A 13,913-nucleotide genomic window follows, 5' to 3' on the forward strand; every position below is an offset into this window, starting at 1 on the left:
ACATGACTTTTTAAATAGTAAAAATGCTTATATTATATCAAAGTCATGTGTCTCATTAAGCATCCACGAAGGTCTGAGTGAAACTAACTATTAGAAAACCTGGTTTAAAAACAGTTGCTGTTTAGGCCACTTGTCAGGACAGATTACGCTCTGATTCAGGAGCGAGGTAGAGGTGATTTATGATTGGTTTGGATTTATTGCTTAATAAATCCCAGAGATAAACCAGTTCAACCCCAATTTCAAAAATGTACAAAAACTTAAAAGACAAATATTTTGAATTTGGATGGAAACTGATTTCTAATTATTTTTTACATGTTTAATATTATGCACATAAGACCCTAAAACAGTGGTCCCCAACCACCGGGCCGCGGACCGGTACCGGTCCGTGGATCATTTGGTACCGGGCCGCAGAAAGATGAAATGAAAATCGTTTGTTTCGTCTATTTCACACTTCCGGTCGTTTTATTTTGAAAATGTTGCCACTTCCGTTTGTGCATCGTTCCAGCGCTGCGCAATTGACAGGCAGGCACAAACGTAAAAGAGTGAAAAACACACGTCGCCGGGCCGGGAAAAACTCAATAATGAGACGACAGCCTTCCAACAAGAAGAAAGCTGTTCTAAAAGAAAAAGCACGAGTCCTGTTTAAATTACGGGTTCATTGCAACAGGTGATTCACATGCTCCAAGCTCCACAGTGTGTAATACATGACCGGCTCTCTGCCGCTTCATCACTTCACAGAAAACTTCTCTCCCTGCGTTCTGGATTTAAGCAGAATATCCTGAGATCGCCACAAAAGCACGGAAAACCTGCTTCCATTACAAACATATTATGTTTGTGAAACGGAGTTTTCTGCAGCTTCAGCAGCAAAACGAGATGACAGAGTAGACAGGACCCGAGATGACAGACGTCACCCCCGGATGACTGACATTATTATTGTGATACTATATTATGGTGAGTTGTAACAAAGAACGTAAACGTAAGAGAAAACTAGGCTATGTGAACGTGTAGTCCTGTTTATACAGTAGGCCTACATATAATGTAAACAGGAGAACGTACGCTACGCTACCCCCCCCCCCCCCCCCCCGAAGAGAACGACACCCCCCCCCACTCACTCTGATAGCTGGGCCCAGTGGGCAGCGTTTCTCTGAGACACACTGCCACTGTAGCAGGTGGTTGGTTGGGGCTGGGTTACTGAATCGATTCAATTCCGATTTACAAGGTCTCGATTCGATTCGATCCGATCCGATTCAATATTGACTCATTTACAGTAATTTCAGATTTAAAGGTATAGTACTCCCCCCCCGGTCCGCGGTAAAATTTTCCACCGGTGACCGGTCCGTGGAGATAAAAAGGTTGGGGACCGCTGCCCTAAAATACATAGTTAGGAGGCTTTTGTGGATTTGGGTTTCCAGGGGCTTTAAAGTTTTATTCAAGGTGCAGGGGAGCGGCGGGGCAGCGGCCTAGCGCTCTCTATTGACCAGCTGCCACTGATGTGTGTGTGTGTGTGTGTGTGTGTGTGTGTGTGTGTGATACATAGATTTTTAAAGGATCATTCGATACTTACGACAGCTCTCGCCAAAGAAATCGAGAAGACATTTTTCACGCAGTCTATTTTATCTTTTGAGGATATTAAATGACAAACGTCGAGGTAATGACGCCCACCACCGCAATTGATGTATAGCGTTTCACAAATGAACTGTTCGTCTGCCTTCCTGAACTTCCATTTCCGATTAAAACCTCTTTCCAGACAGATCTCATTTCCTGCCTCCCCCAGTATTTACAGAATGGCTTTAAAATTCGTTTAACTCGTCTTCCTTGTCTCAAAGCAATCCCAATGTCATTTCCTAGGCTGAGAAACATCGAGACGCTGTCGAACCTGCTCCGCTCGGTGCTGCTGCTCTCTCCAGGTAAATGGTGTTTTATCTCTCCCATAATGCATGCTGATGTAGCTACACAGGCATCTGGCTGCCAGCCACTCTATCAAGGAGATGATGATGAAGCCAGGTTGCACATAAAAGTGGGAGGATGAGTCAGTTCATTGATGTGTGTCTATGTGAGTGTGTGAGTGTGTATGAGTGTGTGTGTGTGAGTACCTGTGGGATTCCGATGATGTATTTGTGTTGATGTGTTGCTCTGTGTGTGTTTTGTGATTGCGTATGTGTGTGTCTGAGCTTCTGTTTTTGTGTATAGTGGTATCTTGAGAGTGTTTTCTTTCTCTGTCTGTTTTTGTATATGTGTGTGTGTGTTTGGTTGTGTGTTTGGTTGTGTCTCTGTCTGTCGATGTGTGTTAGTGTGTGTGTCAAGACTGAGAGTGTGTCCTGTTTGTGTCTGTTTTTTATTTGCGTGTCACTTTGTAGGCCTCTATTCTTGTCAGGGTTCCCATTCCCACGTGTCCTGGAAAACCTGGAAAATGGTTGACCAATGTCAAATATCCTGGAAAAGCTTAAAGGGACAACGAGGAGTTTGTATTTGGTTATAAATAAGTCTCACGTTAATGTGGATGAATCTACGTTAACCACACTTGTTAATGGCTCCATTTTCGATAAATATATCGTTTTGTCTCTATCGTTATTTTGTTATTTTAATTAATGGTGGAAGTGCTGGACCAGTGTTTCCTTACTTTCGGTTTCGCGGACGCTGCCCAGCGAGTCATGGGAATAACGCCGCCGAATCGCCGTTTATGGTCGGAACTACGGCGGCATCTGGTCGTCTTCGAACCTCCGACTTTAATTCTTGATGAATGAAAACATTCTTGGCAAGACGGCTGTATTGCGCCGGTCCATGAATTTCACCGTTCACGCAGAGGCTCATGGTAAATGTAGTATGAAAACACTTCGCTTTCCAAAACTCCTCGTTGTCCTGGAAAATGATTTATCACATCATGACATTTGACTTTTTCAGACCCTGCTTAGGATTTCGTTTCCAAAAAAACCCCAAAACAAAACATGTTCGTGCTGTTCTATGATACATTTTTCATTATTTCTTAGCGTTAATGAGATTATTTCATAAACACAGAAACAAACTGATTAAATTTACAAAATAAGGTACCATTGCCAAAAATAACACTTCTCCAAAGCTTGAACGAGACGGGCGATGAATCAGTGTACGGCGTAAAAACTAATGTCTGTCAAACTGTAGCAGCTGAAAATGTCCTGGAAAACGATTTCAAGAGAAGAATGGGAACCCTGCTTGTGTCTGTGTTTCTCCGTCTCTCTTTCTTTGTGTTTTTGCAATCCCAGTTTGTTTTGTGTAATAATATTGTGTGTGTGTGTGTGTTTATTTGTGTATTTGTGCTGTTTTTCCAGATGACCTGCTGTGCTGTGTGTACCTGTGTTTGAACCAGCTGGGTCCCGCGTACCTGGGGATGGAGCTCGGCGTCGGAGAGACAGTGCTGATGAAAGCTGTTGCTCAAGCAACTGGTAATGGGCATCCTCACACACACACACACACACACACACACACACACACACACACACACACACACACACACACACACACACACACACACACACACACACACACACACACACACACACACACACACACACACACACACAATAAACACACACACACACACACACACATGCATAACCACTCCATTGCACCCAAACACTTGCCTGTGTGCGTTCCCAGCCTAACTGCTGCTGGTGCCACCCCTTCCCTCTCTCTCTCTCTCTGCTCATCAGCCGGCGATTTTAACCGCCTCGCTCTTGTTTCCAGGGCGACAATTGGACAAAATCAAAGCGGAGGCGCAGGAGAAGGGAGATTTGGGCCTGGTGGCCGAGAGTTCCCGTAGCAACCAGCGGATGATGTTCCAGCCGGCCAGTCTGACAGCAGGGGGCGTGTTCAGGAAATTGAAGGAAATTGCCGCCATGAGTGGAAACTCGGTGAGACGCAGAAAAACATTTTCATTAGAGGAGCTCGAGAAAATATTGTTTCTCACTCTATTTACCTCTCGGTATTGGGGTCAGGGAGGCAACAGACAGGAAATGTTAATGTGATTGTGTATCGAACAGGGGGTTATTAGTTTATTTGTGGACCAGAGGTAATTCCTCAGCTTTTAATAAGTCGTCACCTGGCTGGAATCTCTCAGCAATTAGTCTCCTTCCCTCCCCGCTGCCACTGGGTTTCTGTTTTCGTTCGTTCTTTCTCCCCCCTTTTTTTATTTTTTTTATTTTCACTGCTCTAGATTGAACATGGAGTCTGTACTCGTTGGTGACCTCAGTCTTTTTGCATTCTGTCTCTTCTCGCTTCTCTTCTGTGAATCTCAATTTCCTCTCGCCCGCCTCAGGCCATGAATAAGAAAATCGACATCATCAAAGGCCTCTTTGTGGCGTGCCGCTTCTCCGAGGCCCGCTACATCGTCAGGTAAAATAACACAGTCGAGCCTGTGTGTGTGTGTGTGTGTGTGTGTGATGGCAGCAGGCACGCATGCACATCTGCATGTGTGTAGCCACGCAGATGTTTGCAGTGTTTTCTTACCTCCATGTGTGAGTGAATGAGCGAGCGTGTTGCTGCTGTCATGGCGGCAGGTGTCAGCGCTGACTGTGGTGGGTCTCGGTGCTGTTTGATTGACAGGTCTCTCGCCGGGAAGCTGAGGATCGGCCTCGCTGAGCAGAGCATCCTATCGGCGCTGAGCCAGGCTGTGTGTCTGACCCCACCAGGACAAGGTAGTAATAATAATAATAATAATAATAATAATAATAATAATAATAATAATAATAATAATAATAATAATACATTTTATTTATAGGCGCCTTTCTGGACACTCAAGGACACCGTACATTGGTTAAAAACAGCACAGCGCAAACAATAGTAAACAAAAGTATGTTTTATAAAAAAAATCAGGTTAGAATTACACAGTGCAAATGAAATCATAGGGAAAAGGCAGTTTCGAGCTTGGATTTGAAGTCTAAAAGAAGGAATCTGAAGATTTTCAGTTTAATCGCTCCTGTTTTGCGGTAGTTGTGTCTGTCCCCGCATCGCCACGGCAGCGATGAATGGGAGCGGATGTAAGTTCCGCTGCTTAGGCTGTTTCCATCCCTCAAAGCCACAGACAGCGTCAGATGGAGACTCAAACATGCACCCAGAAGTTTATTTACTTCAAGCAAGTCATGAGTTGATATTCCTGTGTTTATGACACAAACGGTAGCTTTCCGACTGCACCTGAACACACCGAGCGTCAACTTGGGTCTCTGGGAGACTTTGAATTAGATCTAGTTTTACAAACATGTCGACTTGCTTGAAGTAAACAATCTTCTGGGTGCATGTTTGAGTCGCCATCTGACGCTGTCTGTGGAAAAGAAATTGCGGCTTTGAGGGATGGAAACAGCCTAAACAGCAGAACTTCCATCCGCTCCCATTCATCGCTGCCGTGGCGACGCGGGGACAGACACAACCACTGCAAAACAGGAGACATTAAACTGAAAATCTTCAGACTGCTTCTTTTAGACCTAAAATGTTAGGAACATACAGCCCTGAGTTGAATTTGCCCGGAATTGTCCTTTAAATTTTAAGAGGAGGATTTTGAATTAAATTCTAAAACTTTATTGGGAGCCAGTGGAGCTGTTGATGTTATTGATATGCGAATGAGTACTGTCGAAGATGACACCTGTGGGGAGGGGGAGGCGGTGGAGTTGTCAATCGCTACTGAGAAACTGTCAGTTTTGGATAGTGTTGATTTAGAACCAATGAGGAGAATCTCAGTTTGTTTAGTTTGAGAAAATTGGAGAAGAACTAGGATTTTATAGCCTTGAATTTTAAAGAATATCTTAAAAGAAAAAGAAAAAAATCACCTTGAAACAGCAGCCAGGTGTCTGTGTATCAAACCGACCATTAAAAAAAACCACATTTTCCTAAAGTAACTATGTAAACGATGCAAAGACTGATCTGAATTTTAATGTGAGTTTTCAACAGTCTGAGTTACACAAAGTGAGAACTTCCCCAACGCTTCAGTTTTTCCATTTTTTATTTTAGTGCAGAAGCTCGGTTTGTTATACAATCCCTCTGCCGCGGCTCAGCCAGAAAAAGACAGAAGACAGAATATTTGGACTAAAAATACTTCAACTTTTGGAAGATAAACACTTGATTTGTCTCAACTCAGACCGCTGAAGCTGCTCATTGGCTTTTGAATAAACCACCACAAGTGGAGTGACTGCTCCCCATCTGTGGAGAAAACTGGCCTTTCACCCGTTCTATGTCTAAATTTAAGTTTTAACTTTTTTTTCCCTCCCTCTTTTTAATACACTTAATGAGACGGAGTTAGCCCTCGAAATAAATTTAATTAAGAACCTCAGATCTCAACCAGGAGAAGAAGGTGTTAAAATATTCTTTGCATTCATTAGAACTGTTTTAAATGAAATCTGATATTTCAATGTGTCAGGCCAATTAGTGACCAAATGTGTCGGTGGAAAGGTTGGTAAGAAGAAAAAAAAAAGCAAAAACAGAAACCATGCCATATGTAATTTAGCGTTTGAAGCCGACACGCCTTCTCAATATGTTGCAGGATTTATGAAGTTTCACCGCGCTGCTCTCAGCTCTGATCTGACCCGCTCTCGCCAAACACCACTGACACCAAATTAAATAAATTCATCCCTGACTTATTAGTATTCGTGCCTTATTCTCCACTGGAGGTATGCTTTAATAAGAGTCAATTAGACCAGAGGCTCGGTGGGGAAATTTGCATTGATCTGTGGTCTGGTCTGGAAATGTTTTTCTTAGCGTTTTTATTTATTTATTTCTTTAACCATTATTTTATCAGGCAGGTCAACTAAAAGCAAAATTCCTTTTGTGGGGCTCAAGTGGATCATTATGATAAATAATTCATTGTAATTCAAACAAAATAATTAATTTAGCCTTCAAGCTTATATTATCTTTAACATTTCCACCACAGCGGGGCTCTTAAGAGTTAGCCGTAAAAAAAAAGAAGGAAAAACTGCGGTGTAGTTATACATACACAGGTAATTGAGCTGCTTTTGTACATTTCCTTTCTTTTTTCTTGCCTTTGAAAGGACTGTGAACTTTCATCCTACAAATAGCCGGTTGCACAAATGTTCTTACACGTACAACAGATGTGTGTTTGAAATGCATCTTTCCTCTGCTTCCTTATAGGTTTCCCTCCCGCTGTGATCGACGCGGGGAAGGGGATGAGCGCTGAGAGCAAGCGGGCCTGGATCGAAGAGAAGAGTCTCATTCTCAAACAGACTTACTGGTAACTGAAACCTAAACAAACACAAAATAAAAAACAAAAAACACCCGCCTCCTCCTCCTTCTTCTCGTTTCACTTTGCAGTCTCTCCTCGCCGCCGTCACTACAATGCCTCATTCCCCTTAAGCCCTGTCCCTCTTTCTCCCTCGCTCACTCACGCTGCTCACTTTCATTTTGGATGATATTGATTTCTTTCTTCTTCCTTTTTCTTCTTTTTTTAAAATGTTTTTCTTCACAAACACTCGGCTCCGTCTCACTCTCTCTCACCCTCCCACGCTCTCTCCTATCCAGCGAGATGCCCAATTACGACGTCATCCTCCCCGTTCTGCTAAAAGAGGGCATAGACCAGTTGCCCAACCACTGCAAGCTCACTCCAGGTAAGCAGCCAATCAGCAGGCGGGAAACAGGTTATTCAATCGGGAAGGATGCTGACTTGTGTGTGTTTGTGTGTTTGTGTGTGTCTGTGTGTGTGTGTGTATTGATCGGTTCAGTGGAGGTGACTCAGTTATTTTAGTTGAGTCATTTATCACACAAAAGATAAGATACCAACAAAACTAAGGATTAGCTCCCAATTACACTGTTGTCAAGCTATTTGTGATAAGGCACCTTGGCACCACGGCAGGAAATTAATACCAGCCGCCATCTGAACAACCGCTAAATTGGGAAACTAAATTGGCCGTTGTTGGTCAGTTAGACAAATCTAGTAGCGCGATGTTGGCAGGTAAATAATCGCTGCTCTTTTTTGTTCTCAAATGCATCATAGTTAAAGGAGCCGGTGAATTTATTTTATTTTTTGTTGGGATCAAACCAGCCGGTTTGGACAAAACATTACTGTCCCGTCCCGTCGTATCTGGCTCGGTGCTCTGTAAGCTGCAATTAAAGGAATTTGTTTGGTATATTTCTTTATATCGCTCCTCTGCTGCTGTTTGAAGCTTAACTTCGCAGCGCAGCCCAGGGGTACGTGAGTCAGAGAAGTTTTCATATCGGGGCCAAACGAGAATACAAACAAACTCATTTTCAACTGTCTGAGGTTTTTTTTTTTCCCCCCTTTTTTTTCGTCACAAAAAACAGTTGTGGGTGTGATGCCGATGTGTCATGCGAATGGGAATGTGTCATTGAAGCTAATTTCACAGCTCCTGGGTTTCTCGCAAACGGATGCGAGATCTGCCTCTTCTGTCGAAAACCTGCAGGCCTGTTCGCGCCGCGCCGGCCCCTCCTCTCCCCGTACACACACACACACACACACACACACACATGCACCAGAGAAAGTGGCAAATATATGAAACTTCTCCTGGGCTCGACTCACAATTAGTTTCTCCACTGTTTAGAACTCATGAAATATGCATAACAGATTTTTTTTTTTCTGAATCGGTTGCTTCGTGCCCCACAGTTTTTTTTTCTTTCTAACTGTTCCTCCATCTCTCTCTCCATCTCCATCTCTCTGTCTCTCACCTTTCCTCTCCCAGGTGTACCGCTGAGACCCATGCTGGCTCACCCGACGAAAGGTGTCGGCGAGGTGATGAAGAAGTTCGACGAGGCGGCGTTCACCTGCGAGTACAAGTACGACGGCGAGCGCGCACAGGTGTGTATGTATGTGTATATGTATGTCTGTGTGTGTAGGTGGCAATGTGACAGAATGAGAGCGTTTGTTTCGCCCGCGTTTGGCAGCGAAACATATGTCTGCTGAATTTTGCATGCATATATATATAGTGTGTGTGTGTATATATATAATATACATATATACATAAACCTTTGGGCTTTGCTCTTTGAGGTTGAGGTATTACCATTCTGTGTGTTTGCTCACTGTGTGAGGACATGCATGCTTGTTTCTGCATGATGTGTGCGTCTGCGTGCGTGTGTGTTCACTTATTCTTTTAAGATAAACAGTGGTGCTGCTTTTGCTTTTGCCCTGGGCCTGTAGGCAGAGCGAGCTACCTCTGCTGATGTGGACCAGAGAGAGAGAGAGAGAGAGAGGGAGGGAGGTGGTGAGGAAAGTGGTGAGAGACAGTGAAGGCGAGACACATGAGAGAGAGAGAGAGGGAGAGATGAAAACGAAGACACAACGGGAGACAGTGGCGGGGATGAGGAAATTTTCGAGAGAGACATAAAGGGACACAGCAAGTGAGAGACTGTAATGTAAACCCCTCCAGCTGTATTGTTAATTTTGGGCAGTCATGCCAATAAAGTGCCTTTGAACTGGGTTGAATTGAGAAGAAGAGAGATGAGCAGGAAGGGAGAAACAGAAACACAGAGAGAGAAAGAGAGACGGAGAGAGAGAGAGAGAGAGAGTAAACCCTATGACGTCCTCGTCTTTCTCTCTCTCTGGTCTCACTGCAGTGGACTTTACCTCAGACAGCCAGCAGAGGGACTCACGGTACACTGTTCACTTAAACACTCCCCCTCTGTGTGTGTGTGTGTGTGTGTGTGTTACAGTATGTTGTGTGTGTGTGTGAGTGTGACTGTTCAGATTTGGAGACAAGCCACAGGAGAGCGTGTGTGTGCATCTGCGTCTGTGTGTCAGCTGATGAATCAATACAACTGTGTGTTCATGGATTGTGCGTCACATCAAGTTGAACGATCCTGTGTATGTGTCTGTTTGTGTGTTTTGTTTTTCTATTTATCAGAACCGATGCTTATTGAGTCGTAGTAGAAGCCACAGTCATCTGTTGTCATCTGGCCGAATGGCTGGCAACCTAAAGTAATACATGTAGTTAATGTGTACGAAGGCACGTGATGATAAAAAAACAAAAACAAAGAGCCGGCGACACCGTGGTACAGCCGAGTCGTGATGAAACGCAGCTGTGGAGCATTAATAGTCAGGAACGACAACAAAGCAACTAGTGTTTTTAAAAAATGACAATAAAATCAACAGAGGACCGGTCAGGACTTATTATTACAGAGAAGCTCATGTATCTTTATTTATTGTATTGATGATGCATCTAGTAGCTCCAAAAACCATTTGATGGAAACCAGGAAGAAGCTGCAGGAAGAGCAACAAATTACTAATCCAACCAGGTCAGACAATCCTCCACTAGATATATATGATGTATATGAAGCCAACAGAAATAATAATAGTGAAGTTGAACCATGGAGAAACAATATTTGGTGGATAGATTGAAAAGATAAAGTATATATTATACAGACAGAGAGAAAAAAACTGATTTCCTTCTGTCTTTCTTTCTTTCTTTCTCCTTGTTTACAATGCAAAAAATGTTTCATTTAATTTCAATAAATCTAAAACTATGTTCACTGGTTTTCACCATCTGGTCAGATTTCAAATGAATGACACGTGAGGGTGTAACATCACCGCCATCTGCCCGCCCACGATCAGACGATTCATTAATTGAGTGACTGAAAAATCTGCCACTGTTTTTGCAATTGATTCATTATTTATTACATTTTTTCAAGTGAAAACATTTTTTTTTTATTGTCTTAAACCTAAGCATTTCTCTCATGTTTAAAATTAAGATGTGAATAAGTTTGGCTTTTGACTGATGGTTGGGGCCAAACAACCAATCTAAAGAAGTCACCTTGGGCACATGAGGGAAAATTACGACCGTGAAAAATTGTGATTGCTTTTTTTTTCTCGACCAAACGATTAATAGACTAATGTAGAATAATTTCCAGATTAATCAGTAATGAAAAGATTCATTAGTTAGTTACAGTTGGAGCCGTGATGTCGATAATCAAAACAATATCAGATGTACGTCACGATGGGAACATGTGATTGGTCAGCGTCCAACTTGTGTGATGTCACTCTGGATGTGACTGTGATTGGCTAATCCAACAGAGATCATTATAAAAGACAAAATATTTATCCATCTTCTTAAAGCCCCAGTATGTAGGAATTACCCCCATCTAGCGGTGCGGTTGCATATCTGGTGGTTACCTACGGTCACGATGCAACATGGCCGCCTCGGTTCGGTGCGTCGCCCACTTATGTATTTGTAACGACTTGTAACAACTCATTCTAAGGAACCAGAAAGCTTTCATTTGTATGCGGCTGTGATTCAACTATACGTATTTATGAAAGCAATGTTTGATTTTTGCTGATAAAAAGCCAAATAAGTTTCATACTGGGACTTTAATATTCACATAAATAACAATATATATGACTCAATCAGCTCCTAATCTCAATCTGTGATCATCCAGACTGACAGTAAAAACCTCAACACTGTGAATTCCTCGTTTCGCCTGTAACACAAACAAACTGCAATAAAAAAAAAATCTCTATTTTTTTATTATTATTTATTTATTTATTCCGTCTCTTTCTGCTCTTTGCTTCTTTTCCCCACAGATTCACATCCTGGAGAGCGGCGAGGTTCGAATATTCAGCCGCAACCAGGAAGACAACACCAGCAAATATCCCGATATCATCTCTCGCGTTCCCAAGGTAAAAACACTGAGAGCACGCAGAGCAGAGCAGAGCAGAGCGGAGCGAGTGCTGCCGTCGTCCCCGCGGGGGCCGAGCGACGGCGGCAAAGTCGCTGTGAGCCGTGATTGTTAACCGGCGGCTTTTTTATTTATTTATTTATTTTTTTTATACAGTGTGCACATAACAACTGCAGCCTTCGCCCCCGCTCAGTCTTGTCTTTCATTTTGCCGCTTTTCTCCCTCTCTCTACCCATCTGTCATCCGTCTGGTTTCCATTTGCCCGCCGCTGCTCTCTGCCTCTGTCTGTCTCAGTTTGAAACCCTGCTCTTCAAAAGCTTATTTGTTATCTTTAGTTGTCCTGACCCTCCCTGTGTCCTTTTTTTTGTGTCCCTCTTCATTTGTCGAGAGCCACTGCTAGCCATTAAATTTCCTTTTTCTTTTTTTTTTTTCTAAGGGCACAATTTCTTCTAACCCTTTTTTTTCTTTTTAAACGACTTGTCACGAAGCCTCATCTCTGTAATAGATGTGAAAAACACTAGTGGTTTAATTGAAAGTTGGAGCTGTGGGCAGGCTGGCCCAAATTAGCGAGGAGGATCTGCTGGCGTGGGGAGAGAGAGAGAGAGAGAGAAAGCGATCACCGGCGCTACCTGAAGCTTTGGCAGTTGGCCTGGGGGGTTATCTGAGCGCGCTCGCTACCTCGGCACCCGCTGAGTGTGTTTTTCTGCAAATAAAGCTGTATCAGTTTGTTGGCTTTCTCCCACTCTCATTCACAGTTGCTGTTTCTTTTTTTTTTTTTTTTGTACACATGCGTTATTAAAACATCAATAATAAGAATAAAAGAAATCCCCATCTGGTCGGTACTAATCAGGGCAGGTTATTATTGAATCAGATAAACTCTGCATAGTCAGAGCAGGTTACTAATGGGTCCCTCTGCTGGAATTTATTAAGTCATAATTTATAGGTTATAAGAGGAAACAGGTGTGCTGCTTCTGCACTGGATTTTCAATTGATGCCTGGAAAAAAAAACAAAAAAAAACGACAGTACTGTGGTGATAGAAGAAAGTGAGAGAATCACCACATGTCGTGATGATTAGGTGACTTTTACTTTGAAGTAATCTGCTGCCAAAACTGCTGAGGTTTGTTTGCTGAGCCAACCCGCGATGATTCCTCATCATGCATGGTGGTTAGAAAGTTCAGATTTTTTCCCCCACAGCGCGAGCGGTAGTGTGTGTTTGTTTTTTCAGGTCAAACTAATCCTGGGTGGATTGACACCTATTAATAGTCCTGCTACTTGGAAATCCTTCTGAGCGCCGTGGAAACAAATTAAAGAGGAGGAATACTGTGCTGATTCATCATCGCTCAGTCGCTTCTCCCATGTTTACAGAAAACGATGCAGCTCGGTGTCGCTGCTGGTGAACTCTGCATCTTCTCTATCTCAGAAAAATCAACAGGCAGATTTTGAATGAGTGTTTTTTTAAAGGGGGTAGTGGAGGTATTTTTTGCTGTCAACGTTGTCGTGAATTTAATCCCAGAGGAAAGATTAGATTTTGGGGAAAACGTGGCAGTCATCTACCTGGTGGCGACTCTATGTTTAGTCAGAGTTAGGAAGGAAGGAGATGATGATGATGGGTGGTGGTGGTAAGGTGATGTTTGTTTGGATGTGTCTTTATGTCTTTCAAACATCAAAAAGTGCTGCTGGGGAAGTACATCCGCTACATAAGGGAGAGAGAGAAAGTGTGTTTTTTCGTCCCTACTACATACACACGCACAGACTTTTTTTAAAATCACAAATTAACAGAATGGGGATGGAAATGCCACTGCAAAGTAATTCTACACTTTTAGTAACACAAATGCTAAATTAGACGACACATAACAGTAAAAGTTGAGGTGAAAAGTGCGACGCCATTTTTGCTTTGACGTAATTCTGACCCGAGTTCAAGGGCCGTTCGATTGCACTTTTCCGATTCGGAGGTTGGATCTTTCCGAGTTCCGAGTGCAATCGAACGCAGCATTATCCACACGAAAGCGGAGCTTCACCCAAAACGATCTTTTACTTGTTGTTCGTTTTGAAAAAAAATCTCTGTGAACATGGCATCGTTTAAAGAAATATCTGCGTCCACATGGATCCCCTGAAAACGACTCAAAATGCTGTCGTACATAGATGGAAAGTTACCCCGCTCTATTCAAACTCTAAACATTATTAAGTGGATTAAATGTTGACTGGGAGTCGTTTCAGTGCAAATATAACGATCGATGATGATTTAATGGACACGATTCAGCTGCAGTCTCCGAGGGACCATCAGTAGTCGACCATTGTTGTTGTTGTAACGTCC

At 42.9% G+C, this 13,913-nt stretch overlaps 1 protein-coding gene across 1 annotated transcript in view; it reads left to right on the forward strand.

The window, feature by feature from the left end:
• Positions 1 to 13,913, forward strand: part of lig1 (ligase I, DNA, ATP-dependent) — a 79,879-nt gene that overhangs the window by 23,721 nt on the left and 42,245 nt on the right. The window contains exons 10-18 of the mRNA XM_083991110.1: positions 1,849 to 1,907; positions 3,306 to 3,419; positions 3,721 to 3,887; positions 4,292 to 4,368; positions 4,579 to 4,670; positions 7,111 to 7,210; positions 7,498 to 7,583; positions 8,673 to 8,788; positions 11,504 to 11,599. Of these exons, the coding sequence (XP_083847236.1) occupies positions 1,849 to 1,907; positions 3,306 to 3,419; positions 3,721 to 3,887; positions 4,292 to 4,368; positions 4,579 to 4,670; positions 7,111 to 7,210; positions 7,498 to 7,583; positions 8,673 to 8,788; positions 11,504 to 11,599 (907 nt within the window). The remainder of the gene's footprint in view (positions 1 to 1,848; positions 1,908 to 3,305; positions 3,420 to 3,720; positions 3,888 to 4,291; positions 4,369 to 4,578; positions 4,671 to 7,110; positions 7,211 to 7,497; positions 7,584 to 8,672; positions 8,789 to 11,503; positions 11,600 to 13,913) is intronic.

This window comes from Trachurus trachurus (assembly GCF_905171665.1).
Source record: "Trachurus trachurus genome assembly, chromosome: 17".
Taxonomy (NCBI): Eukaryota; Metazoa; Chordata; class Actinopteri; order Carangiformes; family Carangidae; genus Trachurus; species Trachurus trachurus.